Here is a 25,964-nt window from a genome sequence, read left to right on the forward strand (position 1 = left end):
TTGGAGTGGAGGTTCGGATGATATCATGCCGATCTTCCTCCGCCTTATCTCCTCCTCCCTTCCTCCTCCTTCTCCTCTTCTCCCTCCTCTCGCGGCCTTCCCTCTTCTCCTCTTCTACTCTATTGCATGCATTGACCTCCAGGATGAGTGTTCCCTATCTCCGCCGCTCCGTCGGACTTCTTCAGCGCTTATCTTCGCGCTCGTATCGTGGAGTGACGCATTGCGGTCGACGGTCCATTCAAACAGCCAGGCGCATACCAGACTTTGCCTTTGCCTTTGAGTGAGTGAGCATTGCTGGTCCGGCCCAACTTTGTTCAAATGCTGATATTCTCACTCCTAGCATTGACGGTGTTCTTCTCCGATCCGCGAAGCCCATTCCCGGCGCCGCAGAGTCATTGGCCCTGCTCAAAGACCAAGGCATCCCTTTTATCCTTCTCACCAATGGAGGCGGAAAACACGAGACGGAAAGAGTGGCCGAGATTAGTGAGAAGCTGCAGGTACCCCTGGATCCCTCGGTGATCGTACAGAGCCATTCCCCCTTTGCGGAGCTGGTGAGGGGCCCTGACGAGCAGAGCTCCTTGGAGAACAAATGTGTTCTGGTTGTTGGAGGGGACGGTGATCGTTGTCGCCAGGTTGCAGAGCAGTACGCCGTCCTCTCTTTGTTCTAGATCCATTGTTCTAGCAGGCCAGGTCTGACATCTTCCCAGGTATGGATTCAAGAACGTGGTGACGCCCGGTGACATCTTCATGGAAAATCCAACTGTCTGGCCCTTTTCCAAGGTCTTCCAGGATTATTATAAGCAATTCGCCCGTCCCCTTCCGAATCCCAGTAACTCCGCGGACCCTACAAATGGACTCAAGGTGGATGCGATCTTCGTCTTCAATGACCCCCGGGACTGGGCATTGGATGCACAGGTGGTCATGGATTTTCTCCTGTCGAGTCAGGGCGTCTTAGGGACCGTTTCCGAGAGGAACGGTCGAACCGACCTCCCCAATCGTGGCTACTTGCAAGACGGCCAGCCACCCCTGTACTTCTCCAATCCCGATCTGTGGTGGGCAGCCGCGTATCACCTTCCGCGTCTCGGCCAGGGCGGGTTCCGCGAGGCATTGGAAGGTGTCTGGGCCGCCGTCACAGGGGGGCCGAACAAGGGTGCCGAGTTGAAGAAGACGGTGATTGGAAAGCCCTATCAGGGTACGTATGAGTTCGCAGAAAACCAGATGCTGCGGAATCGCTCGCGGGCGTTTGGCCCGTCGGCAAATATCCCTCTTCGGAATGTCTACATGGTTGGCGACAATCCGGAGTCGGATATCCAGGGCGCGAACACTTATCGCAGCCCGCACGGCAGCAAGTGGCACTCGCTTCTTGTGAGAACTGGTGTTTACAGTGGCGGAGAGCCCACGTGGACGCCCGAGACTATTCTGGACAACGTCCAGAAGGCGGTCGAATATGGATTGAAGACCTCGCAATGGAAGGTCTAGATATCCATTGCATTGCTTGTGTAGATAGAGCGGTGTTAGGTGAAGACGCATTATAGAGTTCGCTGAGATCGCGTTTTCCTTGTTCATATATGGAGATACCATCAATATATTTCTCATCCTGCCAATACCAGACGTGTATATACGGCTTTATGTACAGGTATCGGGGTCTACGATAGAGCAGCCAATCTACCCGGGGGCAGGGATTGGTACATCAGGGCTTACTTTGCGGACATCGTTGCACACGTCCGTCCACACCCGACCAGCAAACTCCTGACCGTCCTTCCCCTGCAGCACACTTGCTCCACTATCCCAGACAAACATCAGCTCACATCCCATAGAAATTGGGGCAAAGGGAACGCATACCTGGCCACTTTATTGTTGGAGATATACTTCCCGTGGGTCTCCTCGCCAGCCACGCGAGCAGCATAGATCAACGCTCTAGCTCCTTCTTCTACAGAACGAGCCAGAGTCTTATGCCACAAGAACATAAAAGTGCGGAGCCACAAGGGGTAATCTTTCATTAGTGTGGTCGCCACCACCCCGGGGCAGGGAGCATTCACTATGACTTCCGTCGAAGGTATAACCGTTGCCAGATGCTGGATGAAGGCATGCAAAACAAGCTTGCTGTTCATGTACTGCTTGTATTTGACATAGTTGGCCGGGTCATCGAAGAACTCGACGATTGAGACACCGTCTGGAATGGGAGAATTGACCAGGGAATTGTTCTCGTGGGAATACGACCCAACCATGGTGCATCGAGAGGGCGTCTTCCGCATGGCCGCCGTGGCACGGAGAAGAGGCAGAAGTTCCATCACAATGAGGAAATGGGAGTAGCAATTGACTGGATAATAGTAAGAATGACCGCCACAGGAGATATTGCAAACGCAAGAGCCGTATTGCGCTACACACCTTGCATGATTTTTTCATGGCCAGTCTTCGTCATTTGATACTCGGGCAAGCTGATTCCGGCATTGCACAGGAGGACATCCAGCTCAGCAACTTCCCGCTTGACCTTCTGTACAAAGTCGATGGCCGACTGACAGTCTTCCAGATCCAAGATGAAGGCCTCAAGCGTGGCGTCCGGGTTGGCACTGCGCACGCCCGGGTCGTTTCTTAGAGTTGACAGTGCATCCTGCGCCTTGGCTTCGGAGCGGACGGTAACGATCACTCGCTTTGCTTGCAGGACCAGACACTGACGGGCAGTTTCGAGGCCTATCCCTGTGTTTCCTCCTGTGATGAGCACGGTTTGCCCAGTGAAGGTGACCCCTTCGGGGGTTGGGGGTAGAGTCGGTTGGCTCATGATGTTGTGTTGGGCAACTGTGAAAGTCAGAGTCGGCTCCAGATAGGAGACTGTAGGGGCTTCATAGCGAGTGATTACTGTTCAACTAATATTGAACGGTCTGCGCTAAAATGGGGCCGAGATGGCCTGTGCATGTCTCCCTGCCCTTCATGATACGTAGCGGACATCCTTCTGACATCAGACCTTGATTGATATTTAGAATCATGTATTAACAAACTCAGGGGCAAGCATAAACAAGAGGAATAAGAAAAATAAAATAAATGTAAGAGGGCCGAGTGGGGATCGAACCCACGACCTGGAGATGATTCAGATAACTGCAATCTCTCGATCTACCACTGATCTATCGACCCGCTTTCTTGCTATCCACACTTTTAATTTGAATTACCTATGGAGTATGGTTTGGTGGCAAAGTAGCATATTGGGTTTCTACCACCTCCCTGACCACTCTCTATAGGACAGAAACATTCTTTTCGAAGTCCAATAGACAATTCTAATCCATCCAGGTCAAAATTATGTGACCGACTACAAAATCATGTGACCGGCTGCAAAATTTGTGGTCGACCACAAAATTTATGTTACACGACTACGAGTTTGTTTGTTCGCATCCCATACTGTATCAGTAGGATATCAGCACGTACATGCAGTCATACGGCGCTATTAGATGTCTTCATTTACATCTAGATTTAAGTACTAATATCAGATTGACCAAATATATTGATATATTGGTCATATACGAGAAGCTTAAGCATTAGGAAGAAAAGGACAGAGGACTATGGATGCCCGATGGACGGTAGTCCCTTCGGACATCGGTGTAGTCTAGTAGGGCCAGGGTCGCACATAGTTCCTCGGCCAGTTTTCCTCGCGGCTTCGTTAGAGCCGTTCCACCACTTGCTCAAAATAGTTCAACCGAGCCTAGTGAGCCGGAGGATATGGAGTCGATTGCGCTTGTTTCGAGCCAAGACTCAACAGGTCGTCATTTCGGGAATGCGGTCCAATGCCCGTGGTCATTCAAGGTTCTCCACAGGAGGTACATTAGTCGCAAGGTAGGTATTGGATGCCTCCACCACTCCTTTAGACTAGAGAGTCCTTTATGCACGAGGCAAAAATACATGGCACTCGGAGCACTGTATTAAGTTTTGCCCTTTTCCCACGTAGCTGCAGTGGTGGTTAACCCCTGTCTCTTGAGCGACAATCACATTCCTGCCCTACAGATCTTCCTGTAAGTCATTCCTGCTTCAGTGTCAGCAACGCTCTTAAAGCAAAGGATCGCCAGTTCCAATCCAAACTGCGCCTGCATGGCGCACCCATCGTAGTCAGGTAGTAGGTATTTAGAGGCTATGCTGGCTATGTCCTATTATGAGACCACACACTGATAAATACCTAAATATTGGCTGTTTTTTATTCACATATCCTACAGCTTAGAGTATAAATGGAGTGGACTTTGCCTCGTACGTCGAATCTATGTACGTTGGATTGTTGTGAATATTTTTTCCATTGTTTCTTCACCCATCCTGCCCAGGTTGTCTTTAGTCACATAGACACCAGGTTTTTCTCTCACTTATTTTCATTTTGGTCATAAAAATTTTTTTTGACAAGATGGGCTGGACTAGTTCCGATACATTTAGTCTATTTGCTGTCTTTCTAGCCATCCCAGCCGCAATAGTTGCCATGCAGAATTTATATGGATGGTTTAAACGGTGGCATTCTACTCGGAGGCGTGAGTACCCGGGCATTTACGTTATACCACATTCTCTTTCGTATGGTCCTGTTCTGACATTTTACATAGATTCTAGAGAAACTTTGCCCTACTTGTCGCCAGAACTTGCCATTTTTCAACCACGCTACCGCCCCATCGAAATGCCTATCACAATCACAAGTTATATGGAAGCTTTGATCATTCGAACATACCAAGCAGCCCGTGAGTTGCCAGCCTTGATCGTTATTGCCTCAGGCTCCTCCTGTCCTGACAAGGAAAGTAGCAAGTATGACCTTTGAGCCTGGGTGCATGGAGGTGGACAACCGTATATCAGATGCGGGCATCAATACACATAGAGACCTATGGTTTTGCGAGGTATTGGAAATGGAAATATTTTTTTTCTACCCCATGAACTCGGTATACCGTGTATTGGCGCGTGTCTCATATCTAAATTTACTTGATGTACTTGAGGCTAAGGGATTGAACGGCCAGATATGTTTTACCTTTTCAAGTACCGAACACAGTGCAAGGTGCCAAAAATTTATACGCTCGTATTTTCTTTTCCCTTTTTTCTTTGTTAGTTTGGACGGAAATTTTTATGAGAACCAATATAGACTGTAGTGCGGACTCTGAATTTCCATACAATATTTCGGTTCTATAGTACAATACATATAGACGAACTTACAACTAAACCTTCGTCTCTTCGTTGCTAACATATGGCTTCATCTCACGTATGTTCAAGAATAAATGTACACCAGGCTTGGCTTCGTTGTCACAGCCCAGCAGACCTGACTCGATAAAGCGAAATATAACAGTAGCGTTTGATAATTTCAATATATAGATAGACAGAAAATTATACTGGTAGGTACGTCCTCGCGAACGAGCGAAGTCTAAATATCATTCTTTGGTAATATATCCAGGACACCATCCAATTGCCTGTAATTCCTCAAAATATACTGACGAATTGACTCAAGCTCTACAGTGGCACGGTCTTGTGTCCACCAAATCACACGTCGCGCAATATCGTACCAACAAGCTAACAGTACCAGTGCAACTGGGTCCTTAGCCTGTAGAAGTGCACTGAAAGATGGCGCCATCTGACTCGTAAATGCGAGAATGCTAGACCGAGATAGTCCTTCTGGCGAACGACCAAGCAGTGGAAGAAGCGTGTGCACAGCGGTGAAGTACGGGTTATTATCAGCAGTGGAAGAATGAGTCAGACAGCATAAGCGAATTATCGTGTCAGGAACTCCTTCTTTTCCACGTGTACTGACCGGCTGAAACATCTCGGAGTACTCACCCAACATCCCTTGCAATAAACTGTCGTATCGTAATGGATCGGTAAGTGCCCAGAGAGCCATTTTGTTCCTGGTCATTCGTACCCATTCTAAGTCCGACGCGTCCGAATTCAGCGGCCAGGCCTCTTCCGGCGTATTCGTTGATATCGATGAGAAGACAACGATGCCAAGTAGAGTAGCAGCAATCCACACAGGATCGCGAAGCTCCTGTTGGAGGGGCTGTCTGGTTTTCTGGAGAAGCAGCTGCGTACATTGAGAGGTATGGTAGACTTCGAAGGTGGTAGGATTTTGGGAACCAGATGGACTCAGATGGCGGCAGTGCATTGCAGACACAGACAAAATGATATGCATGAGAAAAGGATGCTTCCCTCAGTCAGCCGTGCACATTTGTTAGCGAACCAGGAAGCTATTATTTACCGAGCAGGCCAATCTTAAGATCTCCTCCTGTGGAACGTTCATTATGGTAGCGCTTGTCTGCGCCCACTGAAACCAACGTAGCGAGTTCGTACAGGCCTCGTCGAGCTCAAAGGTCGCTGTTCCATCTGCACTGACAGGGCATGGGACCTCCATTTCCTGCACCAGTCGTAGAGTATGACCATTGCTAGGGGTATAGCTGCATATGACTCCGTAGCGGCCACAATTCATGCAATGCGGTCTAGTCTCATCGCACTATCTCGAGGCTGTAAGTCCCCATCGAAAATTGGAAAGGGTCCAATATACCTTCACTCGCCGCAGTTTACAGTTATGACACCCCCGACGAGATTTCGTATGCTTTCGACGGAGGCGAGGCTTCGACATAGTATTGAATAATGCCTGAGCCTGGGGTGACCTTTCACTATTGACGTTATTCTATCCAGATTACGAGCGGGGCTGGAGATAACATCGGGATTCCGCACTCCTGACAATCCGAACGCCGTAAGCACTAGCTTGACACTTGGCTGGGCGTCTCAGCATGCTCTCTGCAACCTTCAGACACAAGTCATTGATGGTAGTATTCCAACTGCTTCACTTCCGCTTATTTAAAAGAGTTGTCAACAGTTCACCTAACAAGTGACCTATAAACAGCTCTCGGGTAGCGATGAAGATACAAAATCTCGGTTCTCACATAGCCCCAAGTTCAATGAAACCCCGGTTCTGTCAGACTACCGACGAATTCCACTTGAAAAAACCGGTCTTACATTGGGATGCCTTCGACGACCCAGTTCAACAACTTTGAACCCCGAATCTCTTCTGCTCTCTCGGCCAGCTCTTGAGCATCCCAGTTAGCCCAAACGAATTTCCCTTCAAGGAATCTGGCCTCAGGAGACGCCAGCCATACCATGGTTTGACCGGGCAGGTCAGCTGGTTATATGACATCAGAAATTGCTTCTCAGCAAATGAACTAAAGAGAATAGCTTACCTGAGTCTGGCGCTTCCTCCTGATAGCCATTGGGTTCAGTCGCGACCCAGCCTGGATGCAAGTTGGTGATATGAACGTTGGGGTTCTCAACAGTCAGACAGTCCATCATCTTCAGGCAAGCCGCCTTGCTCACTGAATACCCGCCGAGACCTCCCCCGACAGGTGCAATATTTGCCAGGCAGGAGGAGGTGTTCAGGAAGATAGGACTGGGGCCAGCGACTTGAAGGAAGGCTTGGAAAGTGTTGAGGGCGCCCCGGATGTTGTCTGTCACTCCATTCACAAACTGATCCGTGTCGATGTTGGCAATAGGCCCTGACGGCGGCATCGAGTTTGCATTTGAGACAAGGATATCAATATTTCCAACCTTGTCTACGATGGAGTGCAGTGCGGTGGCAAGTTGGCCGGCTTCCCTGATGTCCGCCACTTCAAAAAGGACTTGGACGATGCCACCGGACGCGACTGCTCTGGTGATGCTTTCTGCACCGAGCTTCAGCTTGTCCAAGCGTCTCCCGAGGATAGAGACGGACTTTGCGCCTGCTTTTGCAAAGGCGACGGCGATGGCATTACCGATACCTGTACCACCACCGGTTATGACAACATTCTTGCCAGACATCGATAATTCAGGTTTGAATGGCGAAAGGAAAGGGTATGGCTCGCAGTGCCACGCCTTGGTAAATGAAATGGGCTCAGGGTATTCGGCCATTGTATTCTATCACTGATACTGATAGGTAGTGGAGTTGGAAAGAATATTGTAGGTGGCTTCAGGAGTTTGGAAGCAATCGATATGAATATAAAGAGCAAATAAACTTGCGTAAGATCGCTTCTTGAGGCCGGTCTGATGGATGAGAAATGGAGGGACAGTGCAGCCTATTTATGTCTTTTGAGGCGGCCTTTTCCCAGTGTTAGGTCTCATACAGACTATGCCTCGCACAGGATGTCGAATGTTTCCTCTGAGATGTCGCCAGGTTTAATACGACGGAAGGAATAGTGCGTAGTTCAAACCAGCAGCTGTGTTGATAACATAGCTTACCTTCTATATCTCTGAATACGACGAAAGGAATGGTCAAGTAATACGCAGATCCCGTAAGTAGATCCATCGCGTCACCATGAATAGATTGTGCTTGTGCACAAAAACTGCTTTGACGGAACATAGGTAAGAAACAACGAATACGAGCAAGGGCTTAGCGGGTAAGTAGCTCGATGGCATGCCCACTTGGAGGCTTGTGTTCCGTGCACTGACACAATAGCATTAAATTTCCAAGGAAATATGTATAAGCAATGCGCTTTTCCCTGTTTCGTATTCTATCCTGCGCTTTTCCTCACAGAGGTTCTGCTGTGGGCAGTCCGTGGCTGGGTTAGTTACTCAATTTTCATGACCATCATTTGAACGATTAGACTTGGCAATTACCGCTAGCTCCATCGTTCATTCATTGAAAGTGATGCCCCACTTAGTCAGATGCCAGTCAAAGGAGGGGCTGAACTCTTGGTTTATCGACTTACGTTCAGCAACGAGGGTCTTTACGTGATCACTATCATAGAACATTACTATTGATTTACTGGATTTGGTTAAAAAGAGGTTTACCACTACTGCTTTACCGTACATCTAACACAATTGTGATAGGGATGCTATATAAGAGCGCAAAGAGTCTATGAACCTATATTCCATCGATACGACGAGATAATCACTCATAACCATAGGATATAATAGAAGGGCTTTCGGTCCGCATTACGTATCTAAGCAAACTAGGATCCATTCTAGACGCACCCAGCCGCTATTTCCGTATAAGCCAGCATTATAGACGTGGTTAAAACATACGTAGCCCTCGAATGCTTGCGATTGCACGGATAGTAACCGCTAAATTACTACATAGGCTATTCTCATAGGAATGACGCGCTCGCGCCATAACGTGTCACCCTTTTTTTCCCTCTTACGGTTTGAGAGGGATTCCAACGTTGGGTTATGATTGCTTGCGATCAGATAAAGTGGGGAAAGCACTGACGGTGATTGTATTAGAATATTCCGCCTGGACTCCGCGGGGTCCGCTCCATTTCCTGCGACGTGGGCCTCTCAACCATGAATCGTATGCGCACCACCTATTATACCTAGGTCAGACGTTCATAAGTGATCGTGATAATTGTCCTTATCGTGTCTTTGTACACCGTGAGACTGAGTAGCACAAACGCCCAACGAGCAGAGGACAAATGGAATTGCATTGATATAGGTGACAAGCCCAGCATATTTAACTCTCTGCGCGCAACGCCTGACCGTTTCATCTCTTAAAACACCAGTTCGTGGCTCTTGCCCACAAATGAGACGATATAGCTGTATAATAACAACACAAATAGTATATCTCTAGGGAATCTAACCTATGAAACTGAAATACTCAACCAGATCTGTCGGAAAAGTGTCTGCCTTTTAGATTCCTTAGGAATCTGATCAATCGTACCAGATTGCACAGGTCCATGTGGGTATGCTCGCCAGAGTATGCCTGCTCCAGGACAGATTCCAAAAAAAGAAATTCTTCTATAGATTATGAGTCCCTGTCTCGTGACGACGGCTTCTATTTCATTACGATGTCGAAGGCGCCAGCCAATGTCTGGAAGATCATCAACACAGCACAGCAATGTAGGGGTCTAATGAGTCCAAGGGTCTAGCTACGCTTAATAGTAATGTAGGCCTGTATTCTTGTCAATCGATTCATTTCCTTGGAACAAACTACAATAGTGGAGAAAGTTTATCTCATCTGTAAGCAATTGTGAAGTGCGGATTTCCCACGTCAATACAGGAATCAAAACTCCATCGGCTCTTTCGAATAACAAGTTTACGGCTAAGCTTTACTCGTGCTAGGCTTATTTCAACATTGTGTCTGCCTATTGCAATAGTCCCGGGACGGCTGAGACATCTCCAGTCGGATTCCTCGCCCGAGAGATCCAGTCTCGACAGATAAAATGATAATACTAAGAAATGCGCCATCATTGCTGATCTCCTACGGTACCGGGCCTTGACCGAATACCGCGACTGCACCGTACATAGGCAACCATGATGCCGCATAGTACCCTACATTATCTTCTCCCGGCTCTTGTCACGACTCGCTAAGCCTGTCTAGAATTCGCAAAATGTATTTGGAGCTACGGGGTTGAGTGCCTAGGCAGCACCATCTGACGAAGGAATAACAGGAACGCAGCTATCGAAAGGAGAAGAGAAACTCGTGGGGAAGTCATTAAAATGAGGGTTCCTGTAGTATCTATAGCGGATTCTCCTATCTCTGAGAGCAAGGATAGGCTTTTTGTTGGCTTGGTGGGTCTTTTATAACCTCCCATCTCCCACAGTTCCCTTCCTTGCTTCATTCATCACATACCACCACATCCTGAAGTGCAGACCATGTTGCTCTCATCATTCACTATAAGTGCACTATTTCTAGGCAAATTCACCTTCTCGGCAGAGAATTCGGTCTCATACTCCTCACCCATCCTCTCAAGCACGCAATACCATACTCTGAACATCCCATGTAGGCCATGTGCCTTCTCGCTCAGCAATTGCTCGGATTCTATGCGTGACTCTGCTTCCTTGGTACTTTCGTTCTTCTGATCATGATTAATAACTTACCAACACCTCAGACAATAACATTCAGAACGAAAGACGACACACTCCTCGCCAACAGCGACATAATTTTCCCAGCTTTTGCACCCCTCAACTTCTACGCCCAATATTATCGGGGCTCAAGCTCTGAGAATGTATCTGTACCATATATTATGCATCTTAAGGCCCTCTTTCACCAGCCATCTTCTGTTCTTGGAAGGCTCTACCGCCTTGAGCTAGCCCTTGTCGACCTACATGGTCATCTCGCCACCGAGAGTCCTGTGTCAGTTTCCTTTCTTCATAAGGATAATGGAAAGCTCGAAATTATTGGCATCAACGAGTCACAGTATAAGCGGTATCCTCACCATCTCTCGCAGGACCCGAATACGGCTGGCAGCAGGTGGCCGAAGAAGACGAAAAATTCAGACAACTTTGCCTTTGTAATCCAAGCTTTGAAGGCTCCCTGGGCTGGGAATAAAGAGTTCCTTCGGCTTGTTCAACCCGCCATTATGCCAGCGTTGTTGGGGGTGGCAGCTGCGGTGCTTGCATTCCTAATGGGATTCCTCATTGGAAAGATCATCAGCGAACTGTATTATTGCTGTTGCGGGGGAAAAATTAGTTTGGCTGATGGCCCTGAGAGTGATGTTGAGAACGCTATGGCCTTTGAGAAGTAGAGAGTGTCTGGGATGTACGGTGATCCAGCGACCGAGACAAAGCATGTGTGTCAAAGAATTGAAACATTATCGGATGAGTATAGATCACTTCATTGACATGCTATAGGTCCAACTACTTCTCCTGTAAAGTGTTTCGACTCTGGTGAGACAACGGAATTTCTAAGCCTCTGGTCAGAAAGCTGTTGGCGGGCATGATACCGGGCAGCAACAATATCACATACCATTACTTACTATTGAGGGTTCAGATGGGTTAAATTATTCTTTATAAATAAATACAACGGAACTTGTAAGATACTCCGTACCTATCTCAAAAACTCATGTCGAACCTGGTGTACATCATCTAAGTGCCATTGGTCCTATTGTGAAGTTAATATATACATGGCCATCTAAATGCTCCGTTATATTAGATGAGGTGTTTGTCAAATTCATAAGCACCCAGAAGAAGTCCCAATCTCTACGAAATGCTTATACCAGCTATCATTATCCACACTAGCCCTTTCATGCCTGTAAAACGTTTTTAACTCGAGCCGTTGATGATTTCGTCACTAATTACTCGAAAGCAGCGCAAATTATCTAGACAATGAAATATCTCCACGAACGATCTCATTCAGAATATTGACAAGGATTCGCTATACCTATGGCTGTGGGTACCGGGACTAGGTCGTTTCAGTCTACATCCATCTAAGCGAGCCTCTTGCTGAGAACGACGCCGTAGTAGATCGTAGCACCAAGGCATGCCAGGTTGAGCAAGCTGGACATGCCATGAAGGCGAGCGAACCTCTTGTTCAAGGCTACCATTTCCTTGGAATGGGGAGCCGGGTCGTAGCTCTTCTTGCCATCGCGAGTTTCTAGCAGATTTATTAGCACTGTTACATTTGCGGATCTATCGACTATCCAGAAAATGAAAATATTCACATACCCTGGCGGTGTCTTTCCGTCATGGTATTGACGGTGAGCGGACGCAGCACAAACATATTGACCAGCCCGGCAACCACTGTCACGGCCAAGGGAGCAAGAGTGCTGCAGCAGTTCTCTGAGTCCAGAAGTCCAGACACGCCAAGGGGTTCCCCATTCTTGCTAGCCGTCAGTGCAACCAGGATTGGGAGTGCTGACTGGAGAGAAAAGTAGATGGGGAACGTCGACCGCTGCAGAGCTGCGAATTGCGGCCGGGGAAGGGATTTGAAGGCCACCGTTCCAGAGACGAATGTCTGCAAGCTGTGTCAGATATAGCAAATATGAAGAAGGAGGATCGTGTTCAGGCGAGAGTCACCTGGTAGAACTGGACACCCATGAGAGTGCCATAGCTAATTGCAGTTAGCACATCCAGCTTGATCCAAGTAAGATGAGAGTCAAACGAACCTCACGATGTGAAATGGGCGGGGGTCAATCATGCTGACTGGAGTAGGGAGATTCTCCTGGTTGTTGTTCTGGGGGAGTAGTAAATGGAAAGAAGATTGCGGCCGAAGTGTACGGATGAAATAAGAATGCCGTGATGGGTTTGGCCGAGGGACGGCCCGGCGATGCTGCGGAGATGGGGTGATGCGCCTTATATTCACGTGAATAATATATGCCGCACATGCTAATGCCACATGGTAGCTGCATACTAAAAGCTAATGCCACTCGGATTTGTTAAAAAACACGCACCTTTGGCGTCATGATGTCATGTGCCCGCGCGTACCGCCTAGTCCCAGATGGGAAATATCGCGCGTCTGCCTGTCGGTCGTGTCGTTTGCATCCTTTGTTGCCTCCTCGTATCTCCCGTATTAAAGTGCCATACACCCAGCAGAGGGCTCTCGCAGCGCTCCTCTGCATTCTCGCTACCATGGCCGAGAAAGAAGCAACGGTTTATATCGTCGACGTGGGGAAGTCCATGGGGGTCCAGCGCAATGGACGCTCAGTCACCGATTTGGAATGGGGCATGCAGTACGTCTGGGACCGCATTACGGGAACAGTGGGTACATCTGGACCTGATTGAGTTTTGATATTCGATTAAATCAAACCGCAGGTGGCTACAGGACGAAAGACGGCTATGCTGGGCGTCATTGGACTTCGAACAGACGGTAAGATTACTGGCAAACAAAGTCTACAAGGTTTACAATCTCCCGCTGACGAAGGGAGCCAGGGACCTCCAACGAGCTCGAAGATGACCCTCACTTTTCCAACATCTCAGTTCTATCTACTATAAAGCAGTATGTTCCATCTTTAGTAAATGTTTAACCTCGTCACTCTTACTGACTACCTCCACAAGGTTCCTCATGCCAGACATTCGCAAACTGGGCGATGATATCAAACCCAGTCAAACTGACAAGGGAGATGGTAAGGTTTTCTACCGTATCTAATGTTGGTACGAAGGTGTACTCATTTTCCTGCAGCCATCTCCGCGCTTATTTTAGCAATCCAAATGATCAGCACCCACTGCAAGAAACTGAAATATAAGCGCAAGATCGTCTTGGTCACCAACGGTCAGGGACGCATGAGTAACGAGGGCACCGATGAAATTACAAAAAAAATCAAGGAGGACAACATCGAACTTGTTATTTTGTCAGTGGACCTGATGCCACTTCTAGCCCGGGAAACAATTACTTACTCTCCGCAGGGGCGCCGATTTCGATGATCCCGAGTATGGGGTGAAAGAGGAAGACAAAGATTCACGAAAGGTACGAAATCGGGTCGTTATGTAACCCTTGTGTCTTAACCAGGAGTTATAGGCGGGGAACGAAATCCTCCTCCAAAATTTGGCCGAGAGCTGCGACGGAGCCTATGGCACGCTCGAGCAAGCTGTGTCAGAATTGGATATTCCCCGAGTCAAAGTTGTCAAGTCTTTGGCGAGCTTCAGAGGACATCTTCAATTGGGAAATCCTGAAGTGTATGAAACCGCAGTCCGTATCCCTGTTGAGAGATACTACCGAACCTATGTGGCCAAACCCCCTTCGGCAAGCTCATATGTCGTGCGTTCGGATGCTGCAGCTGGGGAGGGAGAGACTGGTGAGACGTCCGCACCCGCCCCCACGCAAAAAAACGAATCTAGAGATGGGAATACTTTGACGCCCGTTCGGAATCTCAGAACATACCAAGTGACAGATGAAAGTGCTCCCGGGGGACACCTTGATGTGGAGCGTGACGAACTTGCAAAAGGCTATGAATATGGACGCACTGCAGTCCACATTGATACAACAGATGAGAACATCACTACACTCGAAACGTTTGCCGGGCTAGAGTTGATTGGGTTCATCGCGAATGATCAGGTATTGTTTATGCCCATCTGCACCTACCTTGACTAACAATATTAGTATGAACGATACATGCACATGTCAAATACCAACATAATCATTGGACAACGCGCCAATGATAAAGCCTCCCTTGCACTGTCGTCATTCATCCACGCGCTGTTTGAACTCGAATGCTATGCTGTGGCTCGCCTGGTGACGAAAGAAAATAAGCCACCGATCATAGTCTTGCTAGCGCCGTCCATTGAACCGGATTACGAATGTCTTCTCGAGGTTCAGCTGCCTTTTGCTGAGGACGTACGAACGTACCGCTTTCCCCCGCTGGATAAAGTCATAACTGTTTCTGGAAAAGTCGTGACACAGCATCGAAATCTTCCTAATGATGACTTGCTTGATGCGATGAGCAAATACGTGAATAGCATGGAACTTGTCGACAAAGATGAGAGCGGGTAAGTATTTGGGAAGCTGGCTCCTTCCACAATTTAGTAACTAACAAAAACAGTGACCCATCAGAAGGCTTGCCGATTGACGATTCCTTCTCTCCCGTGTTGCACCGAATAAATGCTGCTATCCGCTCCAGAGCCATACACCCGACCGAGCCTATCCCTCCTCCCTCTGAAAGGTTGATGAAATTCTCTCAGCCACCCGAGGACGTACTGCAGAAATCCAAGAAATATCTAGAGAAGCTCATGGAGACTGCTGACGTAAAGAAAGGTATGTGTCTATTCTCCTGCCACATCCGCTCTGCTAACCCAGAACAGTGCCTCCAAAGGCCAAGGGCCGGAAGCGTACCCGAGAGGCCGAAAAGCCCCTATCAGGCCTCGATGTAGACGCCCTACTCCAGCAAGAGAAACGGGCCAAAATCACTCCGAACAACGCCATTCCTGAGTTCAAACAAGCCCTCTCTAGTGCTGAAAATATCGATGCAATCAAGGGTGCTGTGAACCAGATGACCGCCATTCTTGAGGACCAGATCAAAAACAGCGTAGGTGATAGCAACTACCACCGGGTTATTGAAGCGCTGGGAGTTATGAGAGATGAAATGATATCGTTCGAGGAGCCAGCGGTGTACAATGATTTCTTGAGACAGGTGAAGGATAAGATCTTGAAAGAGGAGTTTGATGGCGATCGACGAGAGCTGTGGTGGCTCATTCGAAAGAGCAAGCTTGGCTTGATCAATCAGCGCGAGTCGGATCAATCGCGAGTGACAGATGCAGAAGCCAGCGAGGTAAGTCTTGCGCATGTCCAGTGAACTTCTACAGGAAGAGCTGACCTATCCATTCATCAAGTTCTTGTCGGCCAAGTAGTCCCGGAGCTAGGTAGATAGAATAGTCTTGATAATGGGAGCTAATGATGAGCACTTCTATGACAATGAGGAATGTGATCGCTAAGAAGCAACAGACAAGCGCTTGCAAGAAAACCTCTAGACAGACTTATATCCAAGGCAAAAGTCGGTGGATCAGGAGATCTTCCCAATCCTCTTCTTGCCGATGTCGACCTTCTTCTGTAACCTGCAAAACAGTCAGTAAGATCCGTATGTAGAATAAGTAGAAGAGACGCATACCGATCTGCATCCTCGTCCGTCAACTTCAGAAGTTCATTCTGAATCTCCAGCTCCGCATTGATCGCAATCCCCAACTCCTTCTGCCGGTTGACAATCTTCATCAGCTCCTCCACGCTCTGGTCCTGCTCCTCCATCGTTTGCCGCTGCAACTGCAACACCCCTTGGTTATCCAGCTCTCGCGTCCTCTCCGTCTCTTTCCCAAGTACTCTTCCAGACCGCGCAGACTTTCTACCGGCACCGCCGACCAGCGCCTCCTTGTCTTGGATGGAAGCTACTGCTTTATCCACCCGGCTCTTGGCAGCCATGGCATTCAACAAGTCCTCCAGCCCATCTTTCTCCTTCCGGGCATTGATCACCAGATCCTTCCGTCGACGCAATTCACCCTCTCCCAGCGAACTCCCTCCGCGACGCCCGTCCCCATTCCGCCCCGCGGCACTGGGGCTCTGCGTACGGCCATTACTGGAGTCCCCTAGGTGCTTCAACCCGTCATCAAGAGCTGAAATCAGACTCCCCGCTCGCACAAGACTACTCTTTGCCTTCGCAGAGCTCTCGTGCTGCTTCTGCGGGGTGGTTTCCTGGTCCCGCCGCGTGAGATGCAGCCGCGCATCGTGCAGATGGGACTTCATGTCGCGGTAACAGTCAAGCCATAAAGTGGGGTCGGTGATCGGACTGTGCGTTCCGGCTGGGTTCCCTGGCTCGGTGATGGCTGCGTGAAGACGGGCGGATATCGTGGATCCATTCCCGTTGGCACTGGCAGTTGCGGCGCTGGGGAGGTTGAGAAAGGCACGCCAGGCGGGGGAGTTGCGCCAGCGGGAGTCGCCGGCATCGTTGATAGCGCGGAGGTAAGCTTCCAAGCCCTGTCGACGCTCTTCGCGGAGGGAGGCGTTGGAGACGGTGTTGGAGAACCACGATTTCGAGGGCAGAGGGACCGGTGGAGCGGCGTTCGTTTGGTTGGTGAGAGTTGCGTGAAAGGAGGCAAAATCAGAGTATCGTTTCGCGACGGTGAAGGACCGGAGAGGGAGACGGAGGGTGATGTTGTAGACGGTGTATGGAGGAGAGGTTGGGGAGATGCTCGTGGTCGGGATGGAAATTTCGAGGTTGGGAGCCATGGTGGCTCCTTTTCAAAAGAGCTTGGTGGTGAGGAGAAGATGCGGTGGATTATAATGCTTCTTCTGACTCCCAGAGTCAGGCTGTTTGGTCCATGGACGGGGCATACAGGAGGTAGAGAGAGTGAAGAGGAAGAGGGATGGATGTCCGACGGATGACTGATAAGGCTGTCAGCCGCTCGCTAACATGACGCAACGATCGTCGGGTCCGTCTATGGAGAAACGGTTGCCTCCAGCATTCTTCTATGCTTTTTCTTCTAATTAATTGACAGAGTATGTAGTTTATCCGGTAATACACTTCCCATCTGCCACTATTTTCAGAATAATCCAATGCGTATTGGGTATCTTGAGCTTTGCCTGAGACACAACATCGCAATGTCGAGGCTAACTATTATTACATTTTGATAAAACCATCTCCGCCCGCCGGTTCACTCTTCTGGTAGTATTTCCCATAATTCGCGGGTTTGAAGCAGGTCTCGCTGGCCAAAGTACTCTCCCACCACCGTGATGATCATGTCCAGCATGGCTCGGGTCTGTGTAGTCACGTCAATAAGGTCATTCGCCGCTGCTGCCTCCATTGGTGCCTCGTCAGCTGGCGGTGGATTCTCGTCTTCGCCTCCCTGAAGTTTTGCTTGTAGCCTGGCTTTGGCCTGTTCCAGCTCGTTACCCGAGGCAGTGTCCTCCACGTCTTGCATAGGCAGATCGCGTTCTGGGGCGACTTCATCGTTAGGTCCATCGTCACCATGCGCAGGAGCGGGCTCGTAGTCCGATTCGTCGTCCGACGGGTCTTCACCCTGAGCAACTGTTTGGTTCTTCGAGGTCTCTTCCTCCTTCATCTTGCAAAGGATTTTGACGGCGCGCTTCCCTAGATCTCGAATCTCCCCTACTTCCTCCGTGCCCAGCTGTCCAACGTCTCGACATTTGCCCAACAACCCCCAGGCCCAAGCTCCCATCCGTCGAACTCGTTCCGCACTCCCGCTTCTAACATTCTCCGATATGAGTCGCGCCATGATCCCCAGAACGCCCAAAACGCTATCCATATCCATACAGGCCAGCTGAACCGTCTGTGGATCCACCGCGAGAAGCAAGCGTCGCCATTCCTTGCGCGCCATTTTCGAATGTCGTGGAAAGCTGATTGGGTGTGAGTCATCCAGGGCGGTGATAGCTTCCGAAGGGGGTGTGCATTTCAAGATCGATCGGAGAAGAAGAAAACGATGGTGGAGGAGATTGTAGTAGCTCGCTTGGGCGTCGGAATATGCGCCTTCGAGGGAATGAGCAGTCGCTGTCATCTCATCTTGTGGGCCGACATAGACACCATCTGCGTACACCCCTTCGCACATAACACGCGCGTCTTCTCGTTTGTCCTGTTTTTCATCTTGGACGAGCGTGTTATCCGACGGTTGACTTGTCTCAGTCTTCGGGGCTGTCGGCGGCGCAGTGAATAGGAACGGTAGGGAGTTGGCTTCCGATCTATATTTCAAACACGAGTTAGGCATCAACCTTGGGGGTTGGGGGGAAAGAAATGGGCAGAAAAATCATTTCATCGGCGCAAACTGGGGCGGGAGCAACACGCAGTTTTTAGCACGCGAGATGAATAGATGGTGCAAAAAGGATACTTACCTCACCATGCGGAGATATTCCAGTCCATCCTCTGCGGGTCCATAGAACAGTTCATCGTCACCAACGCCGTCGAGGCCAGGAAAAGCGCTCTTTTGCCCGTACACGGGGTGATTGCGCGGGCGCTCATATGGCGTAACGGTGTGCGACATGGCGTCGTCTTCTTCTTCCTCGACAAGAGAAGAGCATGCACGTTTTGCTCGGGGTGATGAGGTTGAAATAGAGCCGGGAGTCTTTCGCTTGTCGGGCATGGTGGTCAAAGCCACAGCGTGAAGTTCGTTGAGGCCGCGAGAATTATTGCAAGCACTCCCTCCATAAGCAGGTGATTCCGCAGTGAATTGCCTAAGTTATAAACCTGGATGATAGTACATAAAACCTTTGCGTATTTCAACCAATAAGGTCCTGTAGCTCAGTCGGTTAGAGCGTGGTGCTAATAACGCCAAGGTCGCGAGTTCGACCCTCGTCGGGACCATTTTTTACTGTTATAGTTCTTTTAGCTTCTTTTCCAAGCCTGCTTTCTACATCAATCTTTTCTTCTTTCCCAAATTCACAATCAAATGTGGCGGGAGACATATATTAATTAACCTATTTATTGCATAGGCAGTACGTATCTGATTTTCTGGTCAGGTTAATTAATGGCTTTTCGTTCCCTTCTAGTGCTTACCCTTCGCTGCTTTTTGCTGAGTAGAGGTATCTACGGAGCATATTTTTTACTGTGGATAACTGCTTGCTTGCCACACATCTCTGTTCTCAGTTTTTGGCAGATCAGGCTAGGCCTGTGATTTTATAGGGACAGGCAAGGAGGGAGCTAGAAACGTTCATCAATAAGCAGAGACAGGAAGTGAGAATGAAGCACCGCGAACAAATTCTCTGGGCTATGTAAGCAATAAGCACATATTAGTACAGGTATCAGACAATAGGGCTTGAATTTACGACTACGATGAACGAATTCTTGAGGCCGCAGAACCTCTGATTTGTAAGATATCTCCAGAAAACATTTTTGCCAAAAGAGAGTTGCACCAAAGCTCAACATAATTCTATGTACACTCAAATTTACGACGACATGAAGGTCAAAGCCGTAGCGATATTTTTCTGAAGTTCTTCGATGGCGACACTGAGAAGCTTGGTCTCGTTGTCAGAGATCTTGCCAATCGGGAGAGCCTTGTTTGCGCCGGTCTTTCCAAGTTCAATCTTGACAGCGAAGTAGTCAACGCCAAGCTCAGCAGCAATTTTCTTACCATCAGAGATACCAGGTAAGTAAACATAGGCTTCTTCCGTCACAGGCTCGCCATTCTGGGCCTTCAATATAGCCTGGATAAAACGGAAACCAGCGTATGCCATGCATGTGGTGGCACTACCAGCACCTTGCTTGCTCTTGACAATTTCATCGCCACCGAACTGCACACCTGTTTGACTGGTAAGCATCCCATAAGAAAAGCTGACTACGGCAGTAGATACTCACGATTGATAACTCCTGCTAGCACCTCATCACTCAAGCTGACGGGAGGCTGAGCTTGGCTGTAAAGGGGCAAGATGGTTGCTCCGCTGTGGCCGCCAATAACAGGGACCTTGAAATCTTTGGGGTTGGAACCAATCCCAATGGCATGTGCGGCAAAGGTAGAAGCACGAACAACGTCCAAAGTGGTAACACCAAATAGGCGGGTAGGCTCGAAAGCACCAGCCTTCTTCAAAGCTTCAGCCGCGATGGGAAGAGTGGAGTTGACTGGGTTAGTGACGACACAGCACATGGCGGACGGGCATGTTGCAGCAATTTCAGTGAAGATGTCACGGATAATGCTTGCGTTAGTCTAGATAAGAGTCAACATTTATTCCTCGGTCTGGGTGTGGCAAGGTAAACAACGAACCCACCTGGAACAAATCTAGAGTCGATAATGCCGTTAGCTTAGCTCGAAGAAGCTGGTAGGGTCACTCCCCCGTAGCTTACCATCTCTGGTCATGCCTGGCTTTCTAGCAATACCGGCGGTGATGACAACAACATCCGCACCAGTAAGAGCTTTCTGGAGGCCCGAATCCTCTGCAAGATACCCAGTGACCTTGGCCCGTGTATCGATGTGGTTCAAATCCGTGGCAATACCAGGAACATGGACCAGATCGTAGAGGGAAATCTCATCGAAGAGATCACTCTTTGAACAGCGAATCAGCACAATTGGTTTGAGTCATTGGCTGGTAACAGTTACAAGCAATACTAACCGTCTTGCACAGAAGACTAAGAGGGGTACCAATCTGGCCAGCGGCACCGATGAGCGCAATCTTCACCATATTGAATGGATATTGATATAAGACGATTTAAACAAGTGAAAAAAACTTGACACTTTCTGGTATTTGCAAAAGAAAGTCTGGATGTCTGTCTTTTAATCATACTACGATCTGCTATGAAGCCTTTTTTATTCAAGGGTTTAAGATTCTTTGTCGCAAGGCCTCTGTATCAGAGCCCTCGGCGATGCGGTGCAAACTTCAGCCGCAACAGTCCCGACTAGCTCAAGCTCCACATATCCTGTGGGGAAGGAACATTAGCCTCAACTTTGTCCCGCGGCTTATCTCTCGTCCAATCGATCTGCGTAATCAATCTATATACATACTTCGCTTAAGATGACCCCTCCGCACAAAACCATGATGATTTGGTTAGAACATGATTGTGTGTGACGGTCGCATACCTCTTGACGATTAAAGAATAAGACTCCGGGATATTCCGTCTTCGTCCAAACCCGGAAGTTTGCATGTTGAACTACTTCTTTCCAGATCGAATTGTTTCCTACCAGAGTTAGTGACTACTACGTGCTACTGGTTCCTTCCGCGGGTAATTGACGACTTCCGAACTAAAGTTTAGCAATCGAAGCTTCTTAGGTCCATGATCTTGTCTATAAACCAAATCCATAGACTAGCGGGTTTAGGCGGGTGGTCAAGATTATTCTATGAGTTTTGTGAGTCAACCATGCATCATATGAGGCCTCTCTGTTTCGTGGATATATCCGGGTGCGTATGGGGGTTAAACGTCAGTTGAACTCCTTAGTTAATACGATGTTTTTGCCTACGGTAATACTTCCGCTTGTAATTGTTGTACACAACTTGAAGGGGTATATAGAATATTTGGGGGTTTAATTTATTTGACACATGTTGGAAATTAGAATATGATAAGATATGAATGGGTAGCTAGAGAGGTGAATCCTACTTGAATCCTCAATCGTGGTTTAATTTGAAATATATTTAGTCAACTATAAGATCTGTGAAGAAACAAAAAGTGCGAAGAGTGATATGGAAGGAAACGAATTTGAAACATCTTGTACAAGAATCCTGAGCAATGCAATGAATTTTCTTCTATACTCAGATGTATGATCAAAAGAGATGAGAAATCGAGTAAAATACATGACAGTTTAGAGTTCAGACAAGGCCCTGGTGCTCAGGGACTGGTGACAACAATGGCTCAGCAGTTATAGCCCTTCGTACGTTCTCCATTGCCCACGTCTCCATCTTGGCTAGCGTTTCAGTTGTATGAGTTCCCACATGGGGAACCATAAGAGCGCGTGGTTGTTGTAGGAGCTTTGCATTGATTTCAGGCTCTCTTTCATAGACATCCAAACCGACAGCTCCAACATGATTGCTCTCCAACGCATCAGCCATGGCAGCTTCGTCGATAATCGCTCCACGCGCCGTATTGATGATAACAACGCCAGGCTTCATTCTGGCGATCTCCGCCGCACCGATCAGGTGCTTCGTATTGGCATTCAAGGGCACGTTGACGCTGATAATATCACTCTCCTCAATGAGCTTGTCAAACGAAACATACTCAGCGCCGGCAGCCTGCTCTGATGACAAAGGATTGCGGTTGTGATAGACGGTCTTCAAGCCGAAGGGGTCACTGCGTGCCTTGATAGCACGGCCGATGCGACCCATTCCAAGAATGCCAAGAGTTTTACCCTGAGGGTCATGGCCAAAGTCGACACCAGCCTTGAACTTGCCCGCATGAAGTGCTGAAATAGCGGGTTTCAGTTGTCGCAAAGCTCCGAGTAGGAGAAAAATGGCAAGATCGGCAGTAGCATCGGTAACAGGGTCAGGAGCATTAGTCACAATGATTCCCCTGTCAGCACATGCCTTCGTATCAATGGGATCGTATCCTTTTTAGGTGTTAGTAGAGGTCGATTTGGCCGAATGAATGTACAAGCTAAAGATAGACATACCAGCGCCGTTGTGACAGATGTATTTGCAGGTTGGTGGCAAGTGAGCAATGAATTCCTCATCGAATTTGCCCGCGACCTAAGGTAAACTGACTTTAGAGATCTAATGCTGTAGCAAACATTTGAAATAGCATATTTGGACTGTGGTACTCACCGCACCGCTAGCTGAAGTTCGATAAATTGCAAAAATGTTCTTGTACTTGTCTTGGAGATCCTTGAAGAACTCCGCACGATTCCTACTAGTCACTGTTTCCGTATGAGCGACTTCCTGCAACTTCGCATAGAAGCTACTCGCATGTCTCACGGAGTTGAAGAACAGAACAAATGGTTTAGAAGCTGTCATTTTGGTGGCTGGGTTTCGATACGGAGGCAATGAAGCTCGTCTTGTGCTAGTTGGGTATTAAATATTTCCCCGGGAACTGCAGGGTATTTAATTACGCTCAGATGGATGTTCCGGATCTCATGTCATGGCCATTTGGTGCGGTATTCCGAAATAGGACGGTACGACAATCAGGTCCCGATGGCGAGTGCTCTCGGAAGAACCCTGTGGCTAAACATCATGCCGCCCCCAGGTGGCCCAACCAATGAAATTAGGAAATGCTGGGGAAAAGTTGACCGAAAGTCTCGGGGTAAGATCCGGGGTACATATAATGGCTTTGACTTGATTTCCCCGCAAAGATAAGGTATCTTGGGGTAAGCCTCATGCCGGCACACGGGGAAATTGGGGCCGGCCACCCAACGCTTGACAGCACAATTCCCCGCAACCCTTGCAGCTGGGCGAATGCTTGAATCTCTTAAGACCCGGGGGCTGCTCTTGGCTTTCAGACGCATCAAGTCTTGGGTGAACCTACCTTCATACAATTGTTTCTAATCCAAACAACAGACGCACACACACATACATACACGAAGATGGGCCTGGTGGGACTCAAAGGCATGACGCTAGCCAGAGCCCGTGTATGCCTCATAGTTGTCCCTTCTTTCTTATTGTTTGGCTACAACCAGTCAAACATTGGTGGTGTTCTCAACTACCCATCTTTCATTCGCCATTTCCCAGCCATTGATACCAGCTCCACCACGGGGTCTGTTAAAGCAACAAATGCCAAGGTGCAGGGCACGGTTGTTGCTATTTACACCATCGGATGTCTGATCGGTGCCCTTGCCGTCACGCAGATTGGAAACAGAATTGGTCGTCGAAAGTCTCTCATGATAGCAGCTGCTATCGCAGCTGCTGGTCAAATTATCCAGACTTCTTCGTTCAGCCTCGGTCAGCTCGTTGTGGGCCGTATAGTTTCTGGCATTGGCAATGGTGGAGCAAATGCCGTGGTGCCTGTGTGGCAGAGCGAGTGTACTGTGCCAGTTAGCCGTGGCAAGAATGTTGTCATAGTTGGTATCTTCATTGCCTCCGGCATCGCTGCTGCTGGATGGGTCAATGTCGGCTTCTCGTTTATGAAGACTAGCGAGATTGCCTGGCGTTTCCCTCTGGCCGTGCCTATTATATTCGCTTCTATGATCATGGCTTTTACGCTCTTCTTCCCCGAGTCCCCCAGATGGCTGATCAGCAAAGGCCAATTGGCTGAAGCCCACGAGACTATGCGGAAACTGTCCAAATATGAGAATATCGACGATGAAGCCATCCGTCTGGAAATCGACAATATCTCTAGCCTTCTCCAGCAGGGTTCGCAACGTGAGCGTGGCTTCCTTGATCTCTTTAAACCCTCGAGCCAGCGACTTTTCTACCGCTTGTGCCTTGCTATCACCATCAACTTTTGCGCTCAGATGACTGGTGCAAATGTCGTCTCTTACTACGGTTCGACAATTTTCGAGGAATCTCTCGGTCTCTCGGAGAAAAAAGCTTCGTTACTCAATGCAGGTGTATTGACGTGGAAAATCGTGGCCGCTATTTCAGCCTATTTTTCGGTAGACCGGTTCGGCCGCAAGCCTCTTTTTATCACCGCTTGTCTTGGAATGGGCTTGTCTATGGCCGCTCTCTCTGGATCTGTCTGGGCCATTGACTATCGCGACAGTTTCGGTGCCTCTGTTGCGGCCACATTCTTTCTGTTCTCTTTCATGACTTTCTTTCCCCTCGGATTCATTGGTGCAAACTTTCTTTACAGCGCTGAAATTGCGCCTCAGGATTTGCGCATGCATCTGGCCGCCATCGGGACCGCTACTCATTGGCTGTTCAATTTTGTTATCGTGGAAATCACTCCTATCGCATTTGTCACTATCAGGTGGAAGTATTATATTGTCTACGCCGCCATTGGGGTCAGCGTGGCTGCTTTGATCTACTTTTCGTTCCCTGAAACCAACGGCCGGTCACTGGAGGAAATGGACGACTTGTTTTCGGATCCAGAGCACTGGTGGCAAGTTCCAGTTTATACTCGAGCATTGAAGATTGGTAAACCAGAGATATCACCAGCCAAGTCATCTGTGACACATATTGAGAAAGTTTAGAATGACAAGTACACATTTTGAGTAAATTTCTGAGAGAAGTTATGGATATATTGAAGTTTCAGCGGCCTCTAATACCACTAAGGCTTCTTTAATGATAAACTATAGGACTGGCACTTCTGTTGCTATCATTGATACTTGAAACAGGCTGGTTATCATCGTAAGGTGGGCATTAAGGACGTCGTGGGGCACACCCTTAGGCATTGTCATGGTTATAGGACATGCATCTGAACAAAGATCTTCATCACAGATATTGTTTTTGAAAAGATGTCAAAATCAGCGGCACCGAATACTCCCTATTCTCTCCCGGACTTTCATGTTGGTGTCCTATACTGCTTCTTCTGGGACGGATGTCGCTATCTCGGGTACATGGAATATCG

The 25,964-nt window shown here is 48.5% G+C and overlaps 11 protein-coding genes and 2 non-coding genes across 13 annotated transcripts; 5 read left to right on the forward strand and 8 right to left on the reverse strand.

Annotated features, from left to right (window-relative positions):
* Positions 1–37: 37 nt before the first annotated feature.
* On the forward strand, positions 38–1,610 carry BDV59DRAFT_179208 (putative HAD superfamily hydrolase). Its single transcript, XM_073689877.1, has 3 exons — positions 38–280; positions 341–643; positions 708–1,610. Exons 1-3 carry the CDS (start codon positions 144–146, stop codon positions 1,477–1,479), a joined length of 1,212 nt encoding a protein of 403 aa, XP_073547746.1. The 5' UTR covers positions 38–143; the 3' UTR covers positions 1,480–1,610.
* Positions 1,611–1,665: 55 nt separating this feature from the next.
* Positions 1,666–2,779, reverse strand: BDV59DRAFT_202337 (uncharacterized protein; the record flags this gene model as incomplete). The annotated part of the gene is made up of 3 exons (XM_073694012.1): positions 1,666–1,783; positions 1,843–2,320; positions 2,389–2,779. The coding sequence occupies 3 exons, from the start codon at positions 2,777–2,779 to the stop codon at positions 1,666–1,668; spliced, it is 987 nt and encodes a 328-aa protein (XP_073547747.1).
* Positions 2,780–3,046: 267 nt separating this feature from the next.
* On the reverse strand, positions 3,047–3,129 carry BDV59DRAFT_t96. The gene has a single exon. It is a non-coding gene; the product is annotated as a tRNA-Cys (tRNA).
* A 2,192-nt stretch (positions 3,130–5,321) lies between these two features.
* BDV59DRAFT_179211 (Zn(II)2Cys6 transcription factor domain-containing protein) lies at positions 5,322–6,641 on the reverse strand. The gene is made up of 3 exons (XM_073689878.1): positions 6,494–6,641; positions 6,191–6,442; positions 5,322–6,136 (listed from the first exon to the last, which is right to left on the reverse strand). Exons 1-3 carry the CDS (start codon positions 6,569–6,571, stop codon positions 5,366–5,368), a joined length of 1,101 nt encoding a protein of 366 aa, XP_073547748.1. The 5' UTR covers positions 6,572–6,641; the 3' UTR covers positions 5,322–5,365.
* A 123-nt stretch (positions 6,642–6,764) lies between these two features.
* On the reverse strand, positions 6,765–8,062 carry BDV59DRAFT_179213 (SDR family NAD(P)-dependent oxidoreductase). The gene has a single exon (XM_073689879.1). The coding sequence runs from the start codon at positions 7,873–7,875 to the stop codon at positions 7,129–7,131; it is 747 nt and encodes a 248-aa protein (XP_073547749.1). The 5' UTR covers positions 7,876–8,062; the 3' UTR covers positions 6,765–7,128.
* A 2,110-nt stretch (positions 8,063–10,172) lies between these two features.
* BDV59DRAFT_179218 (uncharacterized protein) lies at positions 10,173–11,775 on the forward strand. The gene is made up of 3 exons (XM_073689880.1): positions 10,173–10,291; positions 10,350–10,743; positions 10,791–11,775. The coding sequence occupies exons 2-3, from the start codon at positions 10,555–10,557 to the stop codon at positions 11,424–11,426; spliced, it is 825 nt and encodes a 274-aa protein (XP_073547750.1). The 5' UTR covers positions 10,173–10,291; positions 10,350–10,554; the 3' UTR covers positions 11,427–11,775.
* A 31-nt stretch (positions 11,776–11,806) lies between these two features.
* On the reverse strand, positions 11,807–12,929 carry BDV59DRAFT_179226 (DUF4149 domain-containing protein). Its single transcript, XM_073689881.1, has 4 exons — positions 12,786–12,929; positions 12,697–12,730; positions 12,346–12,634; positions 11,807–12,274 (listed from the first exon to the last, which is right to left on the reverse strand). The coding sequence occupies exons 1-4, from the start codon at positions 12,815–12,817 to the stop codon at positions 12,108–12,110; spliced, it is 522 nt and encodes a 173-aa protein (XP_073547751.1). The 5' UTR covers positions 12,818–12,929; the 3' UTR covers positions 11,807–12,107.
* A 242-nt stretch (positions 12,930–13,171) lies between these two features.
* Positions 13,172–15,981, forward strand: BDV59DRAFT_179228 (ATP-dependent DNA helicase 2 subunit KU80). Its single transcript, XM_073689882.1, has 11 exons — positions 13,172–13,377; positions 13,432–13,486; positions 13,549–13,615; positions 13,675–13,742; positions 13,799–13,967; positions 14,023–14,083; positions 14,135–14,671; positions 14,717–15,102; positions 15,156–15,367; positions 15,415–15,881; positions 15,943–15,981. The coding sequence occupies exons 1-11, from the start codon at positions 13,249–13,251 to the stop codon at positions 15,958–15,960; spliced, it is 2,169 nt and encodes a 722-aa protein (XP_073547752.1). The 5' UTR covers positions 13,172–13,248; the 3' UTR covers positions 15,961–15,981.
* A 131-nt stretch (positions 15,982–16,112) lies between these two features.
* Positions 16,113–19,191, reverse strand: BDV59DRAFT_193496 (uncharacterized protein; the record flags this gene model as incomplete). The annotated part of the gene is made up of 4 exons (XM_073692238.1): positions 16,113–16,164; positions 16,218–17,288; positions 17,756–18,793; positions 18,944–19,191. 4 exons carry the CDS (start codon positions 19,189–19,191, stop codon positions 16,113–16,115), a joined length of 2,409 nt encoding a protein of 802 aa, XP_073547753.1.
* A 147-nt stretch (positions 19,192–19,338) lies between these two features.
* On the forward strand, positions 19,339–19,412 carry BDV59DRAFT_t95. The gene has a single exon. It is a non-coding gene; the product is annotated as a tRNA-Ile (tRNA).
* Positions 19,413–19,993: 581 nt separating this feature from the next.
* BDV59DRAFT_202343 (malate dehydrogenase) lies at positions 19,994–21,220 on the reverse strand (the record flags this gene model as incomplete). The annotated part of the gene is made up of 5 exons (XM_073694013.1): positions 19,994–20,346; positions 20,403–20,748; positions 20,810–20,820; positions 20,886–21,084; positions 21,152–21,220. 5 exons carry the CDS (start codon positions 21,218–21,220, stop codon positions 19,994–19,996), a joined length of 978 nt encoding a protein of 325 aa, XP_073547754.1.
* Positions 21,221–22,339: 1,119 nt separating this feature from the next.
* BDV59DRAFT_202344 (D-mandelate dehydrogenase-like dehydrogenase) lies at positions 22,340–23,476 on the reverse strand (the record flags this gene model as incomplete). Its single annotated transcript, XM_073694014.1, has 3 exons — positions 22,340–23,073; positions 23,137–23,212; positions 23,288–23,476. The coding sequence occupies 3 exons, from the start codon at positions 23,474–23,476 to the stop codon at positions 22,340–22,342; spliced, it is 999 nt and encodes a 332-aa protein (XP_073547755.1).
* Positions 23,477–24,042: 566 nt separating this feature from the next.
* On the forward strand, positions 24,043–25,587 carry BDV59DRAFT_193499 (general substrate transporter; the record flags this gene model as incomplete). Its single annotated transcript, XM_073692239.1, has 1 exon — positions 24,043–25,587. One exon carries the CDS (start codon positions 24,043–24,045, stop codon positions 25,585–25,587), a length of 1,545 nt encoding a protein of 514 aa, XP_073547756.1.
* Positions 25,588–25,964: the final 377 nt, after the last annotated feature.

This window comes from Aspergillus ambiguus (assembly GCF_047715705.1).
Source record: "Aspergillus ambiguus strain CBS 117.58 unplaced genomic scaffold BDV59scaffold_17, whole genome shotgun sequence".
NCBI classification, from domain to species: domain Eukaryota; kingdom Fungi; phylum Ascomycota; class Eurotiomycetes; order Eurotiales; family Aspergillaceae; genus Aspergillus; species Aspergillus ambiguus.

Coding starts and splice junctions, on each gene's coding strand:
- BDV59DRAFT_179208 (XM_073689877.1), top strand. CDS start 144: ATGAGTGTTCCCTATCTCCGCCGCTCCGTCGGACTTCTTCAGCGCTTA. Junction 281..340: donor GACTTTGCCTTTGCCTTTGA/GTGAGTGAGCAT, acceptor TCTCACTCCTAG/CATTGACGGTGTTCTTCTCC. Junction 644..707: donor TGTCGCCAGGTTGCAGAGCA/GTACGCCGTCCT, acceptor ACATCTTCCCAG/GTATGGATTCAAGAACGTGG.
- BDV59DRAFT_179211 (XM_073689878.1), bottom strand. CDS start 6,571: ATGTCGAAGCCTCGCCTCCGTCGAAAGCATACGAAATCTCGTCGGGGG. Junction 6,443..6,493: donor GTAAACTGCGGCGAGTGAAG/GTATATTGGACC, acceptor GCCTCGAGATAG/TGCGATGAGACTAGACCGCA. Junction 6,137..6,190: donor TCTTAAGATTGGCCTGCTCG/GTAAATAATAGC, acceptor GACTGAGGGAAG/CATCCTTTTCTCATGCATAT.
- BDV59DRAFT_179213 (XM_073689879.1), bottom strand. CDS start 7,875: ATGGCCGAATACCCTGAGCCCATTTCATTTACCAAGGCGTGGCACTGC.
- BDV59DRAFT_179218 (XM_073689880.1), top strand. CDS start 10,555: ATGTTGCTCTCATCATTCACTATAAGTGCACTATTTCTAGGCAAATTC. Junction 10,744..10,790: donor TGCGTGACTCTGCTTCCTTG/GTACTTTCGTTC, acceptor CCAACACCTCAG/ACAATAACATTCAGAACGAA.
- BDV59DRAFT_179226 (XM_073689881.1), bottom strand. CDS start 12,817: ATGATTGACCCCCGCCCATTTCACATCGTGAG. Junction 12,731..12,785: donor CGCCCATTTCACATCGTGAG/GTTCGTTTGACT, acceptor AACTGCAATTAG/CTATGGCACTCTCATGGGTG. Junction 12,275..12,345: donor GACGGAAAGACACCGCCAGG/GTATGTGAATAT, acceptor TAAATCTGCTAG/AAACTCGCGATGGCAAGAAG.
- BDV59DRAFT_179228 (XM_073689882.1), top strand. CDS start 13,249: ATGGCCGAGAAAGAAGCAACGGTTTATATCGTCGACGTGGGGAAGTCC. Junction 13,743..13,798: donor TCAAACTGACAAGGGAGATG/GTAAGGTTTTCT, acceptor ATTTTCCTGCAG/CCATCTCCGCGCTTATTTTA. Junction 15,103..15,155: donor GTCGACAAAGATGAGAGCGG/GTAAGTATTTGG, acceptor TAACAAAAACAG/TGACCCATCAGAAGGCTTGC.